Below are 24578 nucleotides of genomic sequence, written 5' to 3'. Positions count from 1 at the left end.
TGGGCTGCTGTTACAATCAACAATCAAGAAAGGTACCACTCACTAGTCTTGTTTCCAAGGTCTCTATCTCACGAATGACTATGCAATCATATATCAGTGGATGTGTTTCAAAATGACAAAGATCAAGAAAGTTGTGAAGGTCTCTCATCTGCGAACCTTAAGAGCAATGAGGAATGCTGGCCAGTGTGTGGGCTCTGAACTACCCACCATGCTTGATTCCCAGTGATTGGGTTAATCTATAGATGTCACTTTCTAGTGAAGATATAGAAGATGACACATACAAGTGCTAAGGATCACGGGTAAGGGGAACTGTGCAACTTCTGTGTGGTTCTTGCTCTGTATTCTTAGGGGTTGGAAAAGGCAATTAAATGGATCTGTGGGGTAGGTAATGTCTTCGGATGTGAATTTTTAGCCATGGGAACAAAGATGGCATGAGGGAAAACAGAATAACAAACATGACAAATGATAGCTCCAGCCAAATCTTCTTCCAGCTGTTTAGAGGAGAAACCTAGCCCTGTTTCTTCAACACGTGTATTCTCTGTCACTGTAGGCTGAAAAATTACTACTCTGCATAGTTAAGGGATTTTTTTTTCTTTTCAACATTTAATATGTAGGGTGACACAGAGTCCTTGTCATCACCTTTTTTTATTATTTGCAATTTCTTTCTCCCAGATGTTTGTGTCATGAGAGATCATGAGTAGCAACGAGATTGTTGTGACAAGCGAGTTCCAATCAAAAGGCAATTTTATAAAAAAAAATATTAGAAATGATGGACAAAATTTTCTTTTCAACAACTAAATTTTAAACTTAAGAAACTAGGAAAATGATCTTCTCAAAAAGAAATGTAAGTATGTACAAAAGGAAATAGAAAGCAGACACTTGACATCCTAAAGAATAGTTTCAGTTGAATTCTGAACGTGAAAGTGGGAACCTGGTAAGACAACATTGTCTGAATGCCTCACTGAACCCTAGAATAGATGATAACTGACTAAGCAGGGGTTTTCTTTTATAAATGAAGCCATATATTAGGATCAGAGAGCTAAGCTAATGGAAAGGGACAGCCATGTATCAAAAGGACCCAGAAAATGACAGGCCAATTTGTGAAGACCCCAGGTTTGGGAAAGGGGGGTTGCAGCATCACCACAGTATCTGCAGCCCAGATTTAGTTTGAAAGAGCCACTCTGGTAAAGAGTTGTTCATAATCATTGTTATTTTATAGTCTATTTGTGCTGTCTAACAGAAAGCCACAGACTGGGTAATTTATAAAGAGAAGAGTCATTGACTCATTGTTTGAAAGTCAAAGAATAAAGGACAGTACCTGTGATGGCCAGCTTTATGTGTCATAATATCACAGAAGACAACATATAATAAAAGAGAATTTTAAAAGAAGTAAGAGAGGGCCAAATGTAATTTTATAATATGGCCATTTACCCAACGATCACACCAATCCACCAGGGAAAAGTCCTCCTTGCCTTCTCATCTCTTAAAATTATCACCTCTTAACACTGCAACACTAAGGAACCAACTTTCAATACATAAACTCTGGGGGACACATTTAAATCATAGTATTACACCTGCCTCCCAAAATCCCTCTCATTCTCACATGCAAAATGTGTTCACCTCATTCCATTTAGCCTCCAAAGCCTCAATGTGTTGCAACATCAACTCAAAAATCCAGAGTCTTTATCCCATCAGCGCTCAGAAAGTAATTCAAGGAAAAAGGTTTTATAATGGAAGGTGAGGACTATACTTGTCTGTGAGCCTAAGAATGAATAGTTAGAACATAATTAGGGATTATGCTCATTTAATAGGCATAACCAAGAGTTAGCATGGACAACAATAGCTCTGCTAAATTGGACAGGGAAAAGCCCAGGAAGCCTCAACCATACACAAGTACTATAGGCAAGAAAGGAGTGCAGGAAGAAAGAAAATCATCATCCCTAGGGAAGAAAATCCAATTGGTTATTCAATATGATCTAATAAGGATAGCTTTTCCTCATCTTAAAAAACATACTTTTGTCTATTCTTTGAGAAATTCATACATTCACACCATGTTTTCCAGTCTCATTCACCATCCCCCACTCCCCAACTTCTATCATGAAGCTCTCCTCTATTACATTACCCTTGAGGTAAATAATATTTATCCATAACCATATAAGTTCATAGGCTTAGTTTATATTTCATTTAATAACAACTAAATATCTCCAGTATATACACCTGATTCTTCTTTGTTTGTTTGTTTTGCAAGACAGGAATTCTCTTTGTAACAACCCTAGCTGCTATGGAACTCTTTGTAGACCAGGCTATCCTCGAACTCACAGATATCCACCTGTCCCTGCTTCTTGAGAGCAAAGATTAGAGGCACGTGCCACCACTACCTGGCTTCTTCCTAACCTGTTATCCTCTGTTTACTATAGCCCACTGAGTCCAATTAGTGCTACCCATAGATGTATGGTTATAGGACCAACTACTAAAGTATGGTTAGCCTACAAAGACCACATCCCTAAGGAAAATGAACTCTCCTTCCTCTACCATCCTTCAATTGTTAGTAGATTCTTTGATATTTAGTTCCATCTGTAACTTCTTCAAAATGTCATTCACTTTCTGTTTCTCTACAAGGATTCTGATCACATGCTATGTAATCCCTAGACTTTCCCCAAAGAGTTATGCGCTTCCCTCTTAATCATAGATTCCATCCTTAAATATCTCCCCTTCCTATTACTTTGCTATAGACAGCCAAAAGAAGCCATGGCAGCAGCTTGGTTGCTTAACTATATAAATATTTTCTCTTTCAGGTACCCCAACTCATTGCTCTTAACTTCTGCATTTATAAAACCCAGTCTATGAATAACAGAAGTTTGTCTCACAGTTATGGAGGCTGGAAAGTCCCAAGTCAGGGAGTCATATGTGATGATGGTCTTCTTGTTACATCATAAGTAAGGCATCACATGGGAAAAAGTGTACAAGAGGGGACAAAAAGAGACCAGACTCACTTTTATGACTAACTCACACTTGCAATAGTGTTCTAAATAAGGATGGAGTCTGGTGACCCAATTATCACTTTCTAGAGTACCGATAGGACCTAGAAAGTAAAAACATAGTTTGTAAGGATTTTGAAACAGGGGAGAAGCAGAAGTTAGCCAACTGCCTGGAGCCTTGTGTTTAGAGTCTCAAAGAACCAGCTTGGTAGAAAGGTCAGTCATAATCTCTGTATGAAATAGTAGATCATGAGAAATATAAAGCAAATCACTCTGTTAGGAGGAGACAATGCGAATCTAAGTGGGAAATACACACCGTATGTAGGGCTCCCCAGGGAGAATCTGGCTTTTTTCATTTGTCCCTTGTCAGAATTGCTGAAATGTAGGAAACATTTCTCCCTCTCTTTCAACTATCATCCCATTGAAACTGAATTCTGCCATGCTCACTTTATGAAAATTGCTCTTGCAAAGGTCACTGATGAAATTTTTATTGCTAAATCCAGCATCCTTTCCACTTAGCTCTCTCTGCTGCAGCTAATACTCCTGGACACTGCATTCTGGAAAGTAGCACTAGCTTAGTTTCCATGACACCACACACACACTTGTTCTTCCAGACCGCAACTCTTCTCTTGCCTTCAAATACATGAATGTAAATGTTCTTTCAAATCGTTGCTTGGTCCCCTGACCTTTTCTCTCTTCTCTATTCCACTGAAGGAGACAATCCCTTGTTTCATCACTACTCATAGAATATTTCCTTTGAAGTATATTCCTAAACCTAAGAGGCAGTCATAAATCTCAAATTCCCCACTGCCTTTTCGGTTAGATCACACAATCATTTCAAGGTCATCATTTTGGACCCAATGTATTTCCTCTATCTCCTCCCAGTGGACTCTCTACAATCTGATCCACAGCAATTGCATCTTATCATTCCAAATGACTTGCATTACACTTTGGATATATCCTCCAAAGTTGCAACTTATTTCTCCCAAAACATATGTCAATGGGGCCTTTGGGAAAAGAGTAGTTATTTGTAAGCTATAGATTCCTGGTTTATCTTTGGGTAACTTTACTATTAAAAGCAAGCCTTCTCTCGCATGCTCACTCTGTTTTACCACTGGTACCTCTTCCCATATCATAATGCAACAAGAATGCTCTTTCCAGAGGCTAGGACCATGTTCTGAGACTGCCCAGAGTCTATAAATATGTTATAAACCTCTACTCATTATAAATTAGCTAATCTGTGACATTCACTATAGATACAGAAAATGATAGCAAGCAATAAAAAGTTTAGAATAAAGTATAGTTTGAGTTAATATCATAAGACTTTTATTCTGATATTTTCCCCATCATTCCTTTTCAGTAAGTACGATTATATATATTTGATTTTATACAATAACATAACAGGGTGGTAATTACTTACTTTTAATTATCCATTGCATTTTTCCATCTAAATGTTCTTTAAATATTCTTGAAATTAACAGAACCCATGGGAAATAATTCGTAGGAGTAAAAAATTTTAGTGCTGCCCCTCGTCCACTTCAATCTCTCCCTCTCTAGTTTTTCCTGAGAGTTATCATGATTGTAATACACCACAAATACCCAAGACTTTAGAATCCTAAGGTATGATAGAATCCTTCATGTTTCAGTCATGTAACCCTTTATTACTTCTTACATATCTGCCTTGTTGCATCCATTCTTTTGGTTCTGGCAATGTCTTCTTTGTCTTCTCTGAAGGTAACCTCTATTTTATGCTGACCTCTACTGTGACCACACACATCACCCTGTTTCTTCTAAATACACTGTTGTCTTTACTTCTTCATGGGAGGCAACCAGATGGAAACCACAGCCTATACCTGAATGTTCACTGGCAAGAAGACATACAAAGGATGGCTCTCAGTGAGAACTACACTCAGTTCTGAAGACTCGGAATTCATTTTCCTACACCTTGATATCAAGAGTCTCCATTTCTCTGTTAAAAACAATTCTTGGGGCCGGGCGATGGTGGCACACGCCTTTAATCCCAGCACTCGGGAGGCAGAGGCAGGCAGATCTCTGTGAGTTCGAGACCAGCCTGGTCTACAGAGCTAGTTCCAGGACAGGCTCCAAAGCCACAGAGAAACCCTGTCCCGAAAAAAAAAAAAAAACAATTCTTGGTTTCCATCTTCATGCTTGCTAAATCATGGGCTATCAGAAAGCCTGAGGAACATTCCATGGTAGGGGCACTTAAAAAAAAAAAAAAAACCCAGTACCCACTTTTTCAATCTTCGTCTCATTCCAATAGCAACCAAACCTACTTTTCAACCAAGATTTCCTCTTTATAATATTTCCATATGCAACAATACCCTTGTCACTAGTCCCCAACAGAAGTATAAATCTCTATTCCACCAAGCTCTTTTGGGCTGCCTTATATATTTCCCAGGCTGGTTCCATAGCTTCATCAAAGTTAAAAAATATTCCATTCTACACTGATATCTGAACCCTTTTTTTATAACAGAATGGTAATTCACTAATTTATTATGAAGACTATAAGCAACTGGTTAGCCTATTCTTTGTATTTTATGGTATTCACTAATTAATACCTCAACCTGGAATTACATATTCCCTGGGTTCATAGTAAAGTTGACCTTCAGCTTTTATTTATAGAATTACCTAGACATTTTATTCAATTATATTATACCATATGTTGCTACAAAACTCTATGTCAAGAAAATCTTAAGCTGGAACTGTGGCAATGGTTCAGTAGATACATTGACTACTGCTTAAGCATAAGAACCTGAGTTCATGTCCCCAGCACTCACATAAAAGTTAGGCATGGCATCACAGTTCAGTGATGATCAGAGCTGGATGTATGATATGAAAAGGGTTTTCTGCTCAGCCAACTAGGCCAAATGAGGAAGCTCTAGATCCACAAAGTGAGTTTGTATCAAAAAATAAGGCAGACGCCAAAGAGAAAGCCATGCAATCATGACTTCTGACACCCACATATCTACACACAAAGTCTTTGATCTTAACCTTATTGTGGTGGCTTAAATCAAAATGGCCCCAATAGGTTTGTGTATCTGAATACTTGGTCCCCAGTTGGTAGAACTGTTTGAGAAGGATTAGGAAGCATGGCCTTGATAGAGGAGGTTTGTCCCTGGAGGTGGGCTTTGAGGTCTCAAAAAACTCATACTGTTCCCAGCCTTCCATTATCTCTCTGTCTTATGGCTGTGCCTCAGTATATCGGCTGCCAGCTACTGTTGCAGGGCAAGTCATGCCTGCCTACATGATGCCATCCCCCACCATGATGGTCATGGACTCTAACCCTCTGTAACTATACACCCTACTTAAAGTCTTTTATTAGTTGATGTTGACTAAGGTTTCTGTCCTGCCCAGTTCCCATAGTCGTTTAGTCCCCAAAAAATCATGCAGATGCCTACATTAATTATAAACTGATTGGCCTAGTATCTTAGGCTTCTTATTAACTCTTATAACTTATATTAGCCCATAATTTTTGTCTGTGTTAGCTATGTGGCTTGGTACCTTTTTCCACAAGACAGTCACATCTTTCTTGCTCTATGTCTGGGTTACAATTGCAGACTGAAACTTCCCTCTTCCCAGAATTCTCATTGCCCTGCCTCTACTTCCTGCCTGGTATCTCCACCTATACTTCCTGCCTGGCTACTGGCCAATCAGCGTTTTATTAAAAATAAGACAAGTGACAGGATAAAAGACCATTGTCCCACAGCTTAATTTCCTTGGCCATGGTCATTTCTTATCACAGTAATAAAAAAATAACTAAGATTTTTTGATGAATCAAAAAAGTTAAAATAAGAGAAGACTTATACAGGAGATCACTTTTGAGATTAATCTTTAAAACATAAAGGATTTAAATAAAGAGAAAAAGAAAAAGGAGAATTTTAAGAAAATGAATAGAAGTAACAAAATCATAAAAGCTAATTGTAAGTTAAGAGCAACAATTAGAGGTGCTTGATTGGAGAATAGGGTTTGATCATAGGCAGGTTAGGGTGTTGCTGGAGATAGTGTTGGCTTCCAAGTGGAAAGATCAGGATTTAACCCAGGAGATAATGGGCTGTGTAACTCCAACTCTAGTATTCACCCATACTACACAAGTAGGATAAGACTTCACAACTTGATATTAAACTTAGATTAGAAAAAAAATAGTTGATAATAGCTGTTGCCCAGATGAAGATTTGAAGAATAATGAGAAAAGAATTGGGGAAAGCGAATTATCATTGTAGTTATTGTGCCATTGAAAAGGCAAATTCACCTGAGGTGAGCTGAGAGGGGAAAGGGGAAATAATAAGAGGCTAGACGAAAAGACTGAGAATAAAGACTCTGTAGTCTTTAGAGATGAGAAAGAAAATCAAGCAAGCAGGAAGGAAAAAAAATTAAGCTTGATATCTTAGAAGCCGAGGCAGGTTTGAGTGGTGACTAATAATGACTCACTTTTAAAATAGTAGCAGAGAAAATAGGATGAAGGTCGTTGGTACCATAAAGGAGTTACCTGCCCCCCAACTAATCTGCACACTTAGAGCTGTGCCTGGGAATAAGTGCACAAATGTAAGTGTGATATACTGATGAGGTGGTCTCCAAAAATACACCTTTAATGTCTAAGGGCTCAAAGGAAAGGGTGCAAAACAGGAAGATACTGACATTTCAGCGGGTGTGTGTGTGTGTGTGTGTGTGTGTGTGTGTGTGTGTGTGTGACCAAGAACAGTTAGTTGTGATGGGAAACGGGAAACTTAGGGTAAAAAAGCAGCATGGGTCATAAAATAAGGAAAGGTTGAGTGACAGTAGTAGAAAACTATTAAGCTTCAGGGAAAACAGAAAGTTTGTGTTTCACAACCATCTCTATCCTCTTAGTAATGCCTGGGTACCTTCCTCAATATTTAATTAATCAAATGCAAAGAGACAAATAGACTTTTTAGAGTTTACCAGAAAATAGAGCCCTAGAACATCCAACACAAAAGGTTAAGAGAACACAGAACCCTATAATGTCCTAAGGCTACTTTCCATAACTTGAATAGGTATGCGATTGCCCTATTCCCATTATCCCCTTCTAGCAAAGCACAGGGTCATGAGATGGAGACCCAGCTGCTAAATGGAGCAAGGCCTTCCTCATGTGGCCAACCTGTCCCTTTGTTCCATCTGTAGGACCTTGTGGCTCTGCAACTCCCCTCTTCCCAGAAATGAAATCTAGGTCCCAAGGGTTAGAGCTTTAGCACAGACTGTGTCTAATGAATAACGTTCATTGATTTCCTAGCCCGGGGAATCAGCAATTCCTTTTCAAACAATAGCTCTGATTATTGACAGAAAGAAGGGGTAAACTGGGAAGTCTGTCACATGGCATTGCTGCTCTCCACCCCTCAATGTCATCAAAGGTACACACAAAATCTGAATGCTTGGAGTCTTAAGAGTGTAGTGGACAGCCAACTTTCTATCTCCTACGAAAGTAACTGCTGCTAGTGTCATAGTTCTGGGCTGAGAGCATGGATAAGCTGATTCTGCTGCTTGGGGTGTCCGTCCTCACCAGTCTTCTGTCAGAAGCCTTTGCTCAGACAGGTAAGGAGTTTACTACAGTCAGGGAGAGAAGTTGATTCTGAGCTATTGTTTCTCTGAATTTGTTGAAAACAATTATTTGTCTTATTTTATCTCACAGACCTCACAGGAAAAGTATTTGTGTTCCCCAGAGAGTCTGACAGCGACTATGTGAAGTTGATCCCACAACTAGAGAAACCTCTGGAGAATTTTACTCTGTGTTTTCGAGCCTATAGTGACCTTTCCCGTCATCGCAGTCTTTTCTCCTACAGTACCAAGGGCAGAGACAATGAGCTACTAGTTTATAAGACAGAAGTTGGAGAATACCAACTGTTTATTGGGCAGTCAAAAGTCACAGTCCGTGGTCTGGAAGAACTCGCTTCCCCTGTGCATTTCTGTACCAGTTGGGAGTCCTCTTCTGGCATTGCTGAATTTTGGGTCAATGGGAAACCTTGGGTGAAAAGGGGTCTGCAGAAGGGGTATGTTATAAAAGCCCAACCCATTATTGTCCTAGGACAGGAACAGGATACCTATGGAGGAGGGTTTGATAAGTCCCAGTCCTTTGTAGGAGAAATTGGAGATTTGAACATGTGGGACTCTGTGCTAACACCACAAGACATTAAACTGATGTACCATGGTTCCACCCTTGCTCCTAATATTCTGGATTGGAAAAATCTGAACTATGATATAAATGGCTATGTAGTCATCAAGCCCTGTGTGTGGCTTGATTACGATTAAGTTCTTACAATAAGACCTCATAAAAATGAAATGATCAATGTCCAAGAGGTCAAGTCAGCACAACTTGACACTCAATTCTGTATCTATATCCTTTTTTTCTTTTTGAACCTCCTGTCTATTTAGCAGTTTAATAAAAATATTATCTATTTCTGCCTGCCTTTGTTGACTGTTTGACATAATCTCAAATGCTTTCGTTCTGATCTACTCTTCTTGATAATTGGTATTTCAATATCTAGAAAAATCAAGCTGTAAAGAAGGGGAATGGAAAATTAAGAACGAGGAAAATGGCAACACTTACAAGCTACTGATAATCAACTTAATAATAACTCAAAATATGTGTAAAATTGCAGTAGAAATCCTTCCATTTGTTTTTCCTAGTACAAGTCAATTAAAAAGTCTGATGTTGCTCAAGGGACACAAATATAATGAGATAGGTAAGCAACAGTTGAGGACTTGACAGCAATAATGAGTCAGAAAAGCAAGAATAGGAAGGAAAACTACAAATGTAAAAGAAACTGATCATTTTATATAAAAAAAAAAAACATGATTGATGTCTCAAAAATCCCAGTAGTAATGTAGAGCACCTGACTTTTGTAATACCACCCAGATGCCATCAAGGACATAGTGTATATTTTCTGAACATGTAATAAATATTGCTAATAGAAATGTCTTTAAATTCCTTCTATGATCCCTGAGACTCACAAAATATAATCCAAATCTCAACAAGTGACTTTGCCCTCTGTACCTGGTCTCCACATTGCTCAATGTACACTTCAGTTACAACACAGCACAGCAAGAGGCCACCAGCTATAACACTTTATTGAGGTGATTATAAAGAGCATGAAACACAAGACCTCACACATTCTCTAACGACAAGGAAGACCTTCCTGAAGAAGACAGAGTTTGAGCTTTATGTGAACAAACAAGTAGGTCTAGCTCAAAGATAATGGAGCATGAAGTCCAGAAAAGTCGCAAAGATAGCATCCAGAACAATAATCAAAGCAATTGCTTTTGAGGTCAACTTCTCAGAATGGACAAAGAAGCAGGCGCCAAAACAGGTAGGAAAGAGTCTGGGAAATTCATAATGAGGCAGTGACTTCACATGAGAAGAAACAAGTAGAACCCAGGGAAATTTGCTATTCAGAATATTAAGTTATTTAGGATAGAGATTTTAGCAATGTGGAAATCATTCACTTTTAACTTCTATCTTTTTAAAAATAATTTTTTCATATTCTGATCACAACTTCCCCCTCCAACTCTTCCCAGAGCCTCCCTACCTCCTCACACAATCAACTCCATACCTGCTTTTTCTCTCTCTAAAAAACAAACAGGTAAAAAGGAAAAAAAGCAGAAACACACACAAAACCTATCAAAACACAAAATTGGAAACCATACTGTACAACAAAGATAAATAAGATAAAAGTGTTCAACCAAAGCAATATGAGACAATGGTCTTGTACCATGTAAGGATTTGTCACTTGTATTGGTTTATTAAAATGCTGATTGGCCAGTAGCCAGGCAGGAAGTATAGATGGGGTGACTAGAATAGGAGAATTCTGGGAAGAGGAAAGGCTCAGTCTGCAGTTGTCACCCAGACCCAGAGGAAGCAAGATAAAAATGCCTCACTGACAAAAGGTACTAAGCCATGTGACTAACCCAGACAAGAATTATGGGTTAATGTAAAATGTAAGAGTTACTTAATAAGAATCCTTAGCTACTAGGCCAACCACTTTATAATTGATGTAGGCCTCTGTATTTCTTTTGGACTGAATGGCATGGGAACAGGCAGGACAGAAACTTCTGTCAACAACTGGCACCAATGTGGGTAACTACATCCACATAAAACCTGAGAGAGCTTGGGAAGTAATTCTTGACACAAAATAACAGTTAAGCACAGTTGCTTGGTAGCAGCATTTTCTCAGGTGGCCTCTGTTTGCTAGAGGCAAGCACATCTCATTTAAGAGAGGCTTCCTGACCCAGCTTTACCTACAAAAACTTTGCAGCTCTTTTAAGAGGCCCTACCACCAAATACTTAAATGGTGTTTATGAATAGCTAACACCTGCTTCTTGGTGGTGGCAGTGGCCCTGAAAATTCATAGAGTGGTGACAATAAATATGGCTCCCACCAGTACCTCTGACATGAAGCTAGACTCTCAGAAAGCTAAGAAAAGGGATGGATCCAGCAGTCAAAGCCACGGCTTTAATCCTAGTCATATCACTTAGCAAATTAAAGACTCATGTGATCAGAAAAAGAGATATACAGTGATCATAGATTCAGACTAAAAATAAAATGGTTTACAATGTGTTTAAAAATATATGTAGGCTCTAGAGAGAATATTTAAATTAAAAAATCCTTAAAAAAAGAAAGTTGTTGGGTATGGTGGCATACACCTTTAAACCCAGCACTTGAGAGGCAAAGGAAAGTGGATCTCTGTAAATTCAAAGACAGTCTGGTCTATGGAGTGAGTTCCAAGACAGCCAAAGATACACAGAAAAAATATAAAAATAAAAGTAAAAGAAATAGAGTTTAAAATAAAACCACATAAAGATGGAAAATACACATAGAATCTGGATACTGTATGTTATTGTGTTGTCTTTTAATTGTTTGATGGCTGAGTAAGGAGCAGCAGCTGCTAAAAGACATTTGATTATAAATGCTGCTGGATTAATCCAACATATATATTTTAAAAATACCTTGATTTTAAAATTTAAGTCAAAAGATATGTTACTGCCAGGCGTTGGTGGCGCACGCCTTTAATCCCAGCACTCGGGAGGCAGAGGCAGGCAGATCTCTGTGAGTTTGAGACCAGCCTGGTCTACAGAGCTAGTTCCAGGACAGGCTCCAAAGCCGCAGAGAAACCCTGTCTCGAAAAACCAAAAAAAAAAAAAAAAAATATGTTACTTTCAAGAAGAGGTTTTGATGCTTTTGTTTCCAAAGGAAATGAGAGGTTGTGGATTCATTCTGGGTTAAGGAAAATGAGGCTTGACCAAGGAAAACTCCCTGAACAAATAGGAGCAGAGGGCTCAGATGATCAAACATTTCAGAGGACCTCTGTTAGAGTTTCCTCTGAGTTCTACATCCAGAAGAGTCTCAACACTGCTGGCTGAGATGATCAAGCTTCATAGAATACTCTAATCAGGACTTGACCACAATCCTAAATTTTCTTTAGGTCCCCATAAGATTATTGGAGCCCCCAATAAACAGAAAGTACCCTAGAAAAACATGCCCACATTCCCCCCAAAAAATGGATTATAGATGCTTGTCTTTGTTTAGAGTGTTGGTTACAAGTTGTTATGGATAATAGTCAGAAAAAAAAAAAACTCAACAAAGGAGATTAGATTCAGTGTTCTTGTTTTAAAAAGAAAAAAAGGGGAAGTACTGTGGGACAATGGTCTTGTACCATGTAAAGATTTGTCACTTGTATTGGCTTAATAAAATTCTGATTGGACAGTAGCTAGGCAGGAAGTATAGGTAGGGCAGCTAGAAGAGGAGAATTCTGGTAAGAGTAATAGCTCAGTCTGCAGTCATCATTTAGACCCAGAAGAAGCAAGATCAGAATGCCTCACTGATAAAAGGTACCAAGTCATGTGGCTAACACAGACAAAAATTATAGGTTAATTTAATATGTAAGAGTTAACTAAAAATATGCCTAAAAACTATTTGCCAAACAGTGTTGTAATTAATATAGTTTCTGTGTTATTGTTTGGTTCTGGGTGTCTGGGAAATGAACAAACAGTCTCTGCTTACACCATTGAGTTCATTTTATATTGGTCTATACTGCTGGGCATGGGGCCTTGTAAGTGTCATGTACACACCTAGTGGGAAAAAATGATTTTTCCTTTGTGAGAAGTTGTTAGTTAGCGATAGTGTCTTAGTTAGGAATGAAAACTCATGTCTGCTTCCTCCTCTCCATTCTTGGACCACTTCTGGCTTGAAACGGTGCTGGCCCTGTGCATCTATCACATTCTCTGTGAGTTCGTATGTTCATCAGTCCTGGTTGACATGAAAGGCCTTGTTTTCTTAGTGTCCTCCATCCCCACTGGTTCTTCTATGTTTCCTGCTCCTCTTCTTTCTTTAATTTATATTTTTAGACATTTTAAACATCTTTTCTCATTTTTTGATCCATCTCTCCAGCCCTCTCCTCTTTTCTAATAGTTCCTGAGGCCCTGAGGTGAGGAATTTGAAGAAAACATCCCATTAATGACTGAGTGTTTCAAGGTCTCTCACTCTCTGTACATTGCTTAGGTGGGTGTCTGTCCTATTTCCTATCTACCACAAGAGGAAGTTTCTGTGATGACTGAATTCACCATCCATATTATAAGTTCAGATTTACTTCATGGTTTCTTAACATTAAGAAACCTTTCAAGGGATTCAGCGGTGGTTCCACAGATAAGTGTACTGCCTGACCAAACGTGAGGACATGAGTTCAGATCCACGGCACCCACATCAAAAGTCAGACGTTGCCAAATAGACCTGCCAACCCTGTACTGGACCTGGGAGGTGGAGAAAGATGATCACTGGAACCCACTAGTCAGAGAGTTCATCTTTAAAGAAAATGTTGAGTTCTAGGTTCAGTAGAAAATCCTGTCTCAAAGAGAATGATGGAACAGGACTCTTTTTTTTTTCTCCTCATGTACCTACACACCCAAGTGTACACATTCTATACTGTATACTCTATACACACATAGATACACAAAGAGAAGTCTTCCCATAAACATTTACTAAAAATAACTCCCTATTCTTGAGCAATTGGTATTTCTACCAAGAGCATGCAAATACATTGTTTGCCTTAACATTGCATCTCCGTATTAGGCCATTTTTGCTTAGCATCCCCTCTGCAAGCAACATAAAACAAACTTTCAGAAATGAATCCAGTACACTCATATTGTAGCCTCCATTTTTTTTCAATATTTATTGAGCCACTATTCCATTCCAGGCATGGTGCCTGAAAATGTTATACTGGAGAAGTAAGCATGGTATTAGCCTTTTTTGGGAGTTTATAATCTAATATACCTGTGTTTTCTAAGTAAGAGTCCTTTCTAACAATAATCAACCTGTCTACAATCCATCCTTTATATCTTCAGGCTCCTCTTCAGATTGATGTGGTCCTATTCCCTTCTCAGCTCCACCTGAGCTAGGGGTATCATTTATTCTCATCCATCATTTTGTATCTGTGTTTATGTCTGTTAGAAACCAGTTTGGACACAATTTCTTAAACTTAAAACCCCTCTTAGAATGGCTCTTTTTGTTGTAGACTCCAAGATGACTATATATCAGCTCTTTCTGTTATGTTGACCATATTTCATCCAAAAGAAACACTCATGCATCCTTTAGTCCTGTAAATTCTAGGAGTCCATGATTATCTTAATGCAGACGATAGTTTTTCTGTTTCTACAATGGTCCTGGCCTTCTCAAGTTCTGTGAGTCTTCGAATAGCAAGGAGCATGCTGCAGCTTTGCGTTTCCATGGGAACCCTCTCACTAAGCTGAAACTGAAAGAAGCTGAAATACCAGAAACCATATTCTCAAGAAACCAGGTATATGACCCACAACTCCATCAAGCAACAACTCAAAACAGCACCTTTCTTTAAACAAGTTCTTTCCACTCCCTATATTCTGTCATGCCTTGTTCTGGCTGAGGAACACAGAAATCACAGATTCTCAATCATCTCCTTTGTCAATGTTTATATGTGGAATTGTATATGTTATTATTATACTTTTATTATTTAATCTAAAATATTAATTATTAATTAAATCTAAAGAAAATTTCTACCTCCAAGGGCCAAAAAACATCTAACAAAAACCCAAACACTAAGCACAAGAAGTCTTCTTTTTAGTTGTTTGTCAGGGTTGTCTAAGAAACTATTAAAACATTACAAAGCTGCTGCTCTTGCCTTTGGTTATCCCTCAGGAGTCCCTAATGTTGACATCATGCACTTCAGACAGAGGACCCAGGGGCTCCTGAGCTAGAAATGAGCTGAATGTCTCTTTTCTGAGAACTAGTTTTTATGGTATCAGAACACTTCATGCAAGCTTTCAAGACTGGGAAGCTACCAACAGTCCTACCCAACTATGAATCATAATAACCAGAATGGCACAATAACCCTATGAGTGCAATTATGGCATGCATAACTTGGAAGTAACTAACAGTTCACTGGTTGGACTTAATACCCACTTTCAACAAGAAGGAACTAAGGTCTGGCACTAGATATCTAGCAAACTACTTAGGGCTAATGAAGGAGAAGGACTTTATTAAACCAGCACAACCCCTAACTACAGTCTAAAGGTTTGTCTTTATACCTCACAGATAACTGCAGCTCTTCCTCCACATCAAGAAAACTTCTGTTGTTTTGCAACAGATGGAGGCCATTACAGAAAACCACATCCAGGCAAAATGCTGAGTTGTGGACCCAGTCCCAAGAGCAACATCTACAAGACCCACACCTAAGCTCTTGAATCATGGTAGAAAAGTAGGCAGAACGATTCTAAGAACCAGAGAAACAGAAAATATGCTGCGATATTGTATCGCCTAGGAGTGTCAGAAGAACAACCAGGAAGACTCAACCTGGCTGCCTAAACATGACCTGAACAAAAATGGCTTCAATAGGCATGTCAGTGTAGAAGCAGGACAGCTCATGACGCCTCAACCCATGGGGACCATGGGAAAGGGTTGGGGGGAGGGGAGGAGAAGGAAGGGGAGCAAAGAAAAATGTATAGCTCAATAAAATCAATTTAAAAAAAAAGAACTACAGGCTACTAATACTGAGAGTGAAATAAAAAGTCTTCCACAGGGAAGAACACACCAATTAGTTGTCCGATACCAAATAGTACTGAAAACATACATACAAATTGAGCATATTGAATTTATGTATTTAGGAGTATGTATGTTGTATGTAAGAACAACTAATGAAAAACGAGAACATGAATTTGAAAAAAAAAGCAAGAAGAAATATATGGGAGGGTTTTGGGGTAGGAAAGGGAAGAGAAAATATGTTATTATTATATTAATCTCAAAAAGTAGTTTTCAAAACAAAAGAAAGGACAGTTGCATTTAAGCGTTTTATTTAATATAGGACTAGAATTCCTGAAAATTGATTTTTGAGCACTTTTCTCAAGTATAGTAGAAACAGCAGAAAGTCACAGAGGAGATGGCTTGAGTGATTTGGAACCTATAAGGAATATAGAAATATTTGAGGATAACAATATTCCAGGCAAGTGATTGCCTACTCATTCCAAAATTGTCTTGATAATTTACCCATGTCCATGTTTGTCATTAAAGCTGTGGGACTTAGGAAACAAGAGATACATAGTTTGTTTGTTTGTTCTTTAGTGTAGTGGCTTTTGCCTTTTTTATATATAAAAAAACTATCTGTTTTCATTTTACATACCAATCCTTGTTCCCATTCCCTTCCCCTCATCCCATTCCTGCCACTTCCTTCCCCCATCACACCTCCCCATCCACTCCTCAGAGAGGGTAAGGCACATTGCTTTGGGGAAGGTCCAAGGCCGTCCCTACTATATCTAGGCTGAGCAAGGTATCCATCCAAAGAGAATGTGTTCCCCAAAGGCCAGTACAAGCAGAAGGGATCAATTCTGGTACCAGTGCCAGCAGCCCCGCAGTCTGCCCCAGCCATGCAACTCTCACCCACATTCAAAGGGACTAGTTTGATCCTGTGCTGGTTCCTTCCCTGTCCTGCTGGATCTGGTAAGCTCCCATTAGCTCAGGTAGACTGTTTAAGTCCGTGAACCCATTATGATCTTGACCTCTTTGCTCATGTTCTCATTCCTCCCACTCTTCAACTGGATTTTGGGAGCTCAGCCCAGTGCTCCACTGTGGGTCTCTGCCTCTGTTTCCACCAGTTGCTGGAAGAAGGTTCTATGGTGACATATAAGATATTCATCAATATGACTACAAGACAAAGCCAGTTAAGGCACACTCTCCTCTGTTGCTTAGGGTCTTAGCTGGGGTCTTCCTTGTAGATCCCTGGGAATTTCTCTAGTGTCAGGTTTCTTGCTAGCCCCATAATGGTTCCCTCAATCAAAGTAATAGTTTTGCAATGAGGGGCCTAGTAATCATCTTGATAAAACTTTTGAGTCTCCTCGTGGTACAAGTAGGGATCTGATTCTTATGTGTGTGGCTACAGAAGAGTAGACGGACGTGCTTTCCAGGTTCCAGGGCTGACTTTTTCCCCCCTTTCTTTTTTATTTTTTAATTCATTTTGCATATCAACCACAGTTCCCCTTCCCTCCCCTGCTCTCGCTTCCCTAACCATTCTCCATCCCATCCCCCATCTACTCCTCAGAGAGGATACGTCCTCCCGTGGAGAGTCAACAAAGTCTGGCATGCAGGTTGATGCAGGACCAAGACCCTCCCCCCCATAACGAAGCTGAGCAAGGTATCCCTCCATAGAGAATGAACTCCAAAAAGCCAGCTCATGTACCCAGGATAAGTCCAGGACTGACTTGCTGCAAGCCACAACATTATATAGTAATTGCTCAGCCATCTTTTCACAAGCAACTTATCAGAACCAAGGGATCTGGAAAAGGCTAAACCAAAAGGCAAGGCTTTGGGCGTTATTGTTTTGTAAATAAAGTTGCTGTCCTATGCTGTAGATTTTTCGCTGTAGCTAACTCCCTTCTGTTTGGGGATTAATTCCCACAATTCAGAACTGTTTAGTGAGAACAATTTCCCACTTGGCCAGTCCTTGTTCCTTTCTCCTAGGTAAGCGCAGAGACCTGCCTTCCTGCAATTATCTTTATCAGCAGGCATTTGGTCAGATTTTAGGGTCCAGGCAAAGAGCATCCCATCTAAGATATTCCCAGATCTCCAAGGACATAGAATTACTACCTGCCCAAGCTGCTGCTCTGGTTTTACCCCACAAGACCCACGATCAGAATGGCTGATAAGAGTATAGTCCGGAACTGATAATTTAGAGGCCTGGATCTCTTCTTCATTTTGAGCAGTAGGTCTAACTACAGTGTCCAGTGTATGTACTATCTGATTAAGAGCCATCAGCCTTCCCTAGGTTGCCTAGTTACCTCGCAGCCTCTATGCATACTGGGAGAAAAGAAGTAGCGCGCTTAGCGCGCTGATTTAAACAGTCTGTGCCCTAGTCATAATTTTACTGGAAATAAACTCCTTAGCTCTTTACTAACTACCTAAAAATGAAGTGTAGCACACTAATCTTCCTTTCTAAAATTCCCTGATGATTTATTTTTTTTTCTTAACTAACTTTCTCCATTAAGGAATTCACTGGATGTGTACTATCCACTCCCATGGATCTCTCCCCCTTCTCTCTCTCTCTCTCTCTCTCTCTCTCTCTCTCTCTCTCTCTCTCTCTCTCTCTCCCCCCCCCTCCCACTCTCTCCCCCTCTCCCTCTCTCCCCCTCTCTCTCTCTCTCTCTCTCTGTGTGTGTGTGTGTGTGTGTGTGTGTGTGTGTGTGTGAAAACTTTCTATGGGGCAAAAGAATTCAAGCCCTGGAAGCTGCTAGGGCTGGGGAATTACTGGTTTTAAGGGTATTTATGACTTGGAACATTGGTAACAGGTAGAACTAAGGACACGGAGAAACAATGCAGAATTAAGGAACAATGTAGAACAAAGAACAATGTAGAACAAGTAAAGGGTGGAACAATGAGAAATGATGGATTGAAGAGAGAAGACTAAAGAAACATGGACAGATGACTGTTGTTGTGAGTAGATTTCTTAGCCCTCAAATCTTTACCCTCAGATTTCTAGCCCCCCCCCCCAGCTATCAGTGACATCTTTAACTGAACCCTGAAAGGGAGTCTTAACTGTGAAAACCTTTAAGGCTCTCATGACTGACTTTTTACCAGAGTAGTCCATGATGAATTTCCAGAGAAAAGAGTTGCATTTAGTGCTCTGTGGTGTCAAAGGGAAACTATGTAGGAATGTCCGAGGAAAAGCAATAAGGTCCTTTTGACTTGAGATGTGCCTTAGCTCAGACTTAGCTGGAACTGAGATGAAAGGGTATTTTGTGAGCATTAGAGAAAGTCAAGTGCAGTCAAATTTGGAGAACGCAGAAGATTTTTTTTTAAAGTATTAGTTAAACTTTGTGTTGTCTAGAGAGAATACACGTATAAGACCATTCAAAGAACAATATAGGAAGATTAATAGATAACCACCTTAAGTCTTTACCAGGACATGACTAAATGCATGACAAATTTATACAGTAACCTAAAATTGTATGTCAGGAGCTGAGAAGATGACTCAGTTGGTAAAGTACTTGCTGCTCAAACTTTGAGAGTTGAGTTTGGATCCCCAGCACCCACATATAAGCTAAGCAGGAAAGTGTGTGATTGTAATGCCAAAGAACATTGAGAAGATAGAAACAGATCCCTGGAGCTGTATGGCCAGACAGTTGGGGCAAACCACCGAGCTCCGGATTCCATATCTCAAAATGTAGGATAGAGGGCAATTGAAGAAGAAATCCACTATCAATCAGTTTCTGGCCTCCATATGCATACACACACACACACACACACACACACACACACACCACACACACACATACACACACACACGCATGCATGCATGCACTCACATATACATGCAAACACATGTATACATATTCACCCACTTATACATAGAAATATTTAAAAGTAAAAATAAATGAATAAGAAAACAAATGGGCTTGCATTCCAGGGTTTCTTTTTAGTTTTTGTCTATGGCCATTCCTTTCTAAGATCAGCATGAGTGACAGCCCCACACAGAAGTGCTCAAGGTTTATGTGGGCAGTTGTACACAGCCACAGGATCCGAAAGGAAAATAAACCTCACGTTAACAATACCAAGGCCACAGTCACACCTTCATCAGAATGTGAGCCAAAGTCAGATGCTCAGTTCTCTAGAAGCTGCAGGGCTTGTCGAAAGTTACCTCATAGAAGTCTTGCAGGGACTAGGTGTGAAGATGCATGAAGGACTTCCTGGGTACATCCTGTGGCACGGCATGTGTGCCCAGTGTTTCTGTGATGATGAGGAGAAGAATATCTCCCCGGAACATAGAGTCCCTTGTTTTAACTTCTTTGTATGTAGTTCTATAAAACAAAAAAAAGGGGGGAGGGGAAAAATTATTCGCACCCCATTGTTAGTCTCATTCATCAAACCTAATTCTTTTCCAAGCAAGCCAATACTTGCCCCTTCTAGTGTGAGAAATAAGGGAAGCTCTTGTGACATAGACAGTGGAACACCATATTGGACTTTACCAAAGGGAATTTTCACTGAAAATTACCAGAAGACAAAATGCTAGTAAACACTCAAGAGAGGGAAGAATTGCACCCAAGGAATTTCACTTCTTCAAATGAGCCAAGCTACTTTTCACCAGAAGAACATTTAAGCAGCAGGCCCCGTAAGAACACAGTCAGCCCAGTTTCCTTGTGTGATCGACTTGTGAGGATCTCCCAGGCTCTTTTCTTCATTCTGACTCTGCAGATCTAAGTGTGGTAAATACCTTGGAAAATGAACTCAGAAGAGAGGATCTAGATATGAGAAGTGGTCCTCATGGGAGGCTTTTACTAATCACAGAGGTTACAGGGGGACTCTCCTAAAGGTAGCCAGGTGTGGTTGGCACCTGACTCGGTGATTGTCACCTTTTGAGTACTATGGCTGTTTATAACCGCTCACATATGCCTTTACCAACAATGGATGGTGATGTAAGTAGCCTACATCATCAGGCTGGCCTGGTGTCTAACAAGGCTGGTCCAGAATGTACCAGAATGCTGTGGCTTGTTTTAATTTTTTTAAAAAAAAATGACAATCAGATTCCCTGGCATTGCAGCAATCTTTGAAATAAATCATAATTGTTTAATATTCTCCAGAACCAGAAAAGAGCACAGACATATTCCATATACTAAAGCTGAGCCCAGGCTTCCGGATCTAGGGAGGCTTCTGTACCAAGCCAAAGCCACCCCTCCCTCATGCATCCCAATACTTCATGTCATCATCCCCTTCTTGTGAAGTCAATCCTGGCTCCTTAGACCTATATTACTTAAAAAGGAGAGGGCAGGAAAACAGGAAAGAGGAAAACAGGTGAACATTGCTACTTTTTATTTTAATTTTACTATTCTTTCACACACAAAACTCAATTACAAAAACTTAATCTACCTTGAATGTTTTAATTTTTAAAAAAATCAGATTCTGTTTCTGGGAACCTATTTGGTTTATAATGATTGCCATGTTTTGGAAGGTCTATAGCATCTGTAAGAATTTCTTCCCTTTTCCAGTGGTATTTCCTTTTGGCCTCCCCTTACGCTACCCCTCTGCTTTCTCTTGCTCCATTCCATCTCTGGAAGGAACATTGGCTTCATGACTACGATTTTGATGCATGAGCACATTTCAGTGTTCTCACTCTCCCACAGGGTTTTTATCCTTCTGGAATGTATAAATCATTTTGAAAGCTCCTTTCTGTGCTACACTGTGCTTTTGAGATTATCTGCTGGGGTGCTTCTTACACAGAAACACCCCCAGGCTCAGCCACAGACAGGGCCCATTCTTGGGTGGTAGAAGGGCTGTAGCTACTGTGCTCAGTTGCACTCACTTCTGGCTGGGTGAACTCCAATAGCAGTCAATGGGGGTGGGAAGGCCCCTGTGAACATAGTCATTATGTTCAATGACAGGCATTCCAACCACTGAGATGGAGTTCAGCCTACCTTCAGGATGTAGCTAACCTGTCATTAACTCTGAGCCCTTCCTGACCTCCTTTCCCAAGGCAAACTCTGGTGCTTCTTGCTTCCTTGTTTCTTCTTTATAGGCCTCTAAGAGGACCAGAGAGAACTGGGTGGTTTAGCCCCACATCCCACGCTCCCCATCTCTTCACCATCACCCAACTCACTTCCAGGACAGTAGGAAGTCCTCTGTGTTTCCCATCTGAGCTGAGTCCCTTTCGTGTTTGTTTTTAATTGAGCACTTCACACGAAACAGGTTAAAAGTGAGACACTTACTGTATGGAGGACTCTAAAGTACCCCAAATATAGAACAAAATAAAGAAAAACATGTGCTGGACCTCTTCTTGGGGAGAGTATCGTGGCTGTAAACTGCTTAGGAGGAAGTTATCATCACAGTGATCTTCAGTGTAAACCAATTCATTTGCATCATGTTCACTTCTGTCTGAGGTCTGGCTCCTTATTTTCAAAGATGGCGTATTTTTTAAAGCACAGGGATTTCCAGATTGTGTTTCTCAGACTCCCTGAAATCTAGATCACTTCCTCAATTCCTAGGGGCAGTTGCCTAAATACGGTGACAGTTGATGTTTTCTTGCTTTTGTAAGTAAAATGATCTGAAGCCACTGCTTGATATATGATGGCGATCTCAGAGTCCCTCACCTAATCTCTACAAAATACTGTGTGTGATGCAAGAGAGAAGGCAGGACAACGGAAGGCTTTGGGCTTCGTTCCTACCTTATCCTAGATTTCACTCCCCACCATGTGAGGCTTTTTCTCATACCAAACCATCATCCAATTCTCTCCACTTCCCAAATGGCTCAAACCGAAGGCCATTCTCACACCGGCATTAAATGAAGCCTTCAGGCCCTGGGGGGAGATTATTTAGTAACCTAAAATCAAACTATATCTCTTTATTCTTGAACTTCCTTCTCTCAAAAGAAACGTTGGTGCGCCTACTACCCCTGGCTATACTGGAGGTCTAATAGCCTGCTGCTATTGCAAGACTGCCCACTTCTTCCCAGCAGCTTTCCGCCTCCCTCTAGGTACCTGCCCCAAACCCTCAAGTCCCCGCAGACACTTTTACAATAGAGTGATATTTGCTGTGATTCGTCTCACCTAAACCATTCTGGCTGGAAGAATAAATACCACATCTTCACTCCTACTGTGTCCCTGAAGGTCAGCTCTCCTTCAGATTAATTCTTTCCTCAGTACAGCATCACTACAAGTTTCTCTTAAGCAAAGCTATCTACCCATGAGTCTAACTCAGCCTGGTGGTGTTGTCTTGGCTGTTCATTTTTTTCCCTAGGACAGAATTAGGGCAAATCTGTGGTGATATGAGACAAGACTCTCATGCAGGAAAATAAAAGGCTGTCCACCCATGCATGGCACAACAGTATATAACAGGATGTCCCTCAGAATAAATATGCAACAGTCTCACACTGTGGTGCTTTGGGGACCTGGCATTAAATGGAAGATTAAGGAGAAAACAAGCCCAACGGTAGGGAGGGCATATGTGATTATATGAACCAAGAGGCTCCTGATAAAAACCGTAGACAACCATCTGCTTTCTTCCTCTTCTCTTGTTCCTTCCCTTTTTCTTTTCTTTACCTTGTCCTGAACTTCCTCCTCTTCTTCCCACTCACCTCCCTCTCTTCCCATTTTTCCAACTCTATCCTAGAATCCATGTCATGATGAAAATTTTTTTGTCTTGACATCATGCATTGCTTTCAGACACAGCAGCTGAAGAAGGATAGACAGACCTCACAACCTGGCGGAGGTGACAGAGGTTTTTATATTGTTTTGCTGGAACTTTTCTGACTCCATGGATACCAGTTCACCCTCTTGGTGTGTTTTCACATTCATACAATTGATACCCCATAATAGTACTATGCTATCATTGTGACAACTTTGATCCTGACAATCACTCCCATATCTCCATGTACTTGTGAGCATGCTAGCTTGGTCAGAGATAGGTTCTTCCATGGCTGCTCTCCAGCCTTGTCGCCCAGAGCCTCAGAGGTTCAACTACACAAGAACTTTTCTTTGTTACTTTAGCCTCCACCAACTACTTCTTGTTCACAGGGAAGTTAACGACTACTATGCAGTTACCTGCAACCCCATGAGAAACAGTCATCATGAAGAAGAGTGTGTCCCACTTAAAAATGGAGTTTGCAATGATTCTGATCATGGTAACTATCCAGGTGATACCCACATTTACCTCAAATTTCATCATAAGGTGCTTGATAATTTCTTCTGTGACATCTTCCCTGTCATTAAACTCTCCTGAGTCGATACTACTGTGGGTAGGAAAATGTTTTTGCTGTTAGTTTTTTTTATGATGTAATCCCTATGAATCAGAACATCATCTCCTATGTCCTCTTCCTTTCCACTGTCTCCAAGACTGTCCAGCTAATATCTGAATAAAGGCCTTTGTCACTGGTACCCCTCCATTTACTCTGAGCATTGGCAGTTATGGCTAAGCTTCTATTGCCTACCTCAACCCTAAGTCATAAAATTCTGTAGAACAAGACCTCCCTCTCCAAGTCACCCACATATTCAACATTCCTCTCCTGAACTGTGTTATTTACAGGTCAAAGAACAAAATAGTCAAATTGCCATATGTAGAAGTGTGGACAGGTTTCT

The 24578-nt window shown here is 40.1% G+C and overlaps 1 protein-coding gene and 2 long non-coding RNA genes across 4 annotated transcripts in view; 2 read left to right on the top strand and 1 right to left on the bottom strand.

Annotated features, from left to right (window-relative positions):
* Window positions 1-24333, bottom strand: part of LOC126502180 (uncharacterized) — a 46980-nt gene extending 22647 nt beyond the window's left edge. For both annotated transcript variants that reach the window (XR_007591854.1, XR_007591853.1), the window contains exons 1-2: window positions 24154-24333; window positions 20153-20312 (exon numbers count right to left, since the gene is read on the bottom strand). This is a non-coding gene — a long non-coding RNA (uncharacterized lncRNA). The remainder of the gene's footprint in view (window positions 1-20152; window positions 20313-24153) is intronic.
* On the top strand, window positions 8366-9927 carry Apcs (amyloid P component, serum). The gene is made up of 2 exons (XM_050143019.1): window positions 8366-8543; window positions 8641-9927. Exons 1-2 carry the CDS (start codon window positions 8471-8473, stop codon window positions 9255-9257), a joined length of 690 nt encoding a protein of 229 aa, XP_049998976.1. The 5' UTR covers window positions 8366-8470; the 3' UTR covers window positions 9258-9927.
* LOC126502181 (uncharacterized) lies at window positions 12782-15906 on the top strand. Its single transcript, XR_007591855.1, has 3 exons — window positions 12782-12833; window positions 14593-14794; window positions 15565-15906. It is a non-coding gene; the product is annotated as an uncharacterized lncRNA (long non-coding RNA).
* Window positions 24334-24578: the final 245 nt, after the last annotated feature.

The sequence above is a fragment of the Alexandromys fortis genome, unplaced genomic scaffold (assembly GCF_014885135.2).
Source record: "Alexandromys fortis isolate MF-2015 unplaced genomic scaffold, M_Fortis_MF-2015_v1.1 scaffold_51, whole genome shotgun sequence".
Taxonomy (NCBI): Eukaryota; Metazoa; Chordata; class Mammalia; order Rodentia; family Cricetidae; genus Alexandromys; species Alexandromys fortis.
Note: the sequence above shows the minus strand (reverse complement) of the source record. Positions and strands in the feature narration are given on the sequence as shown.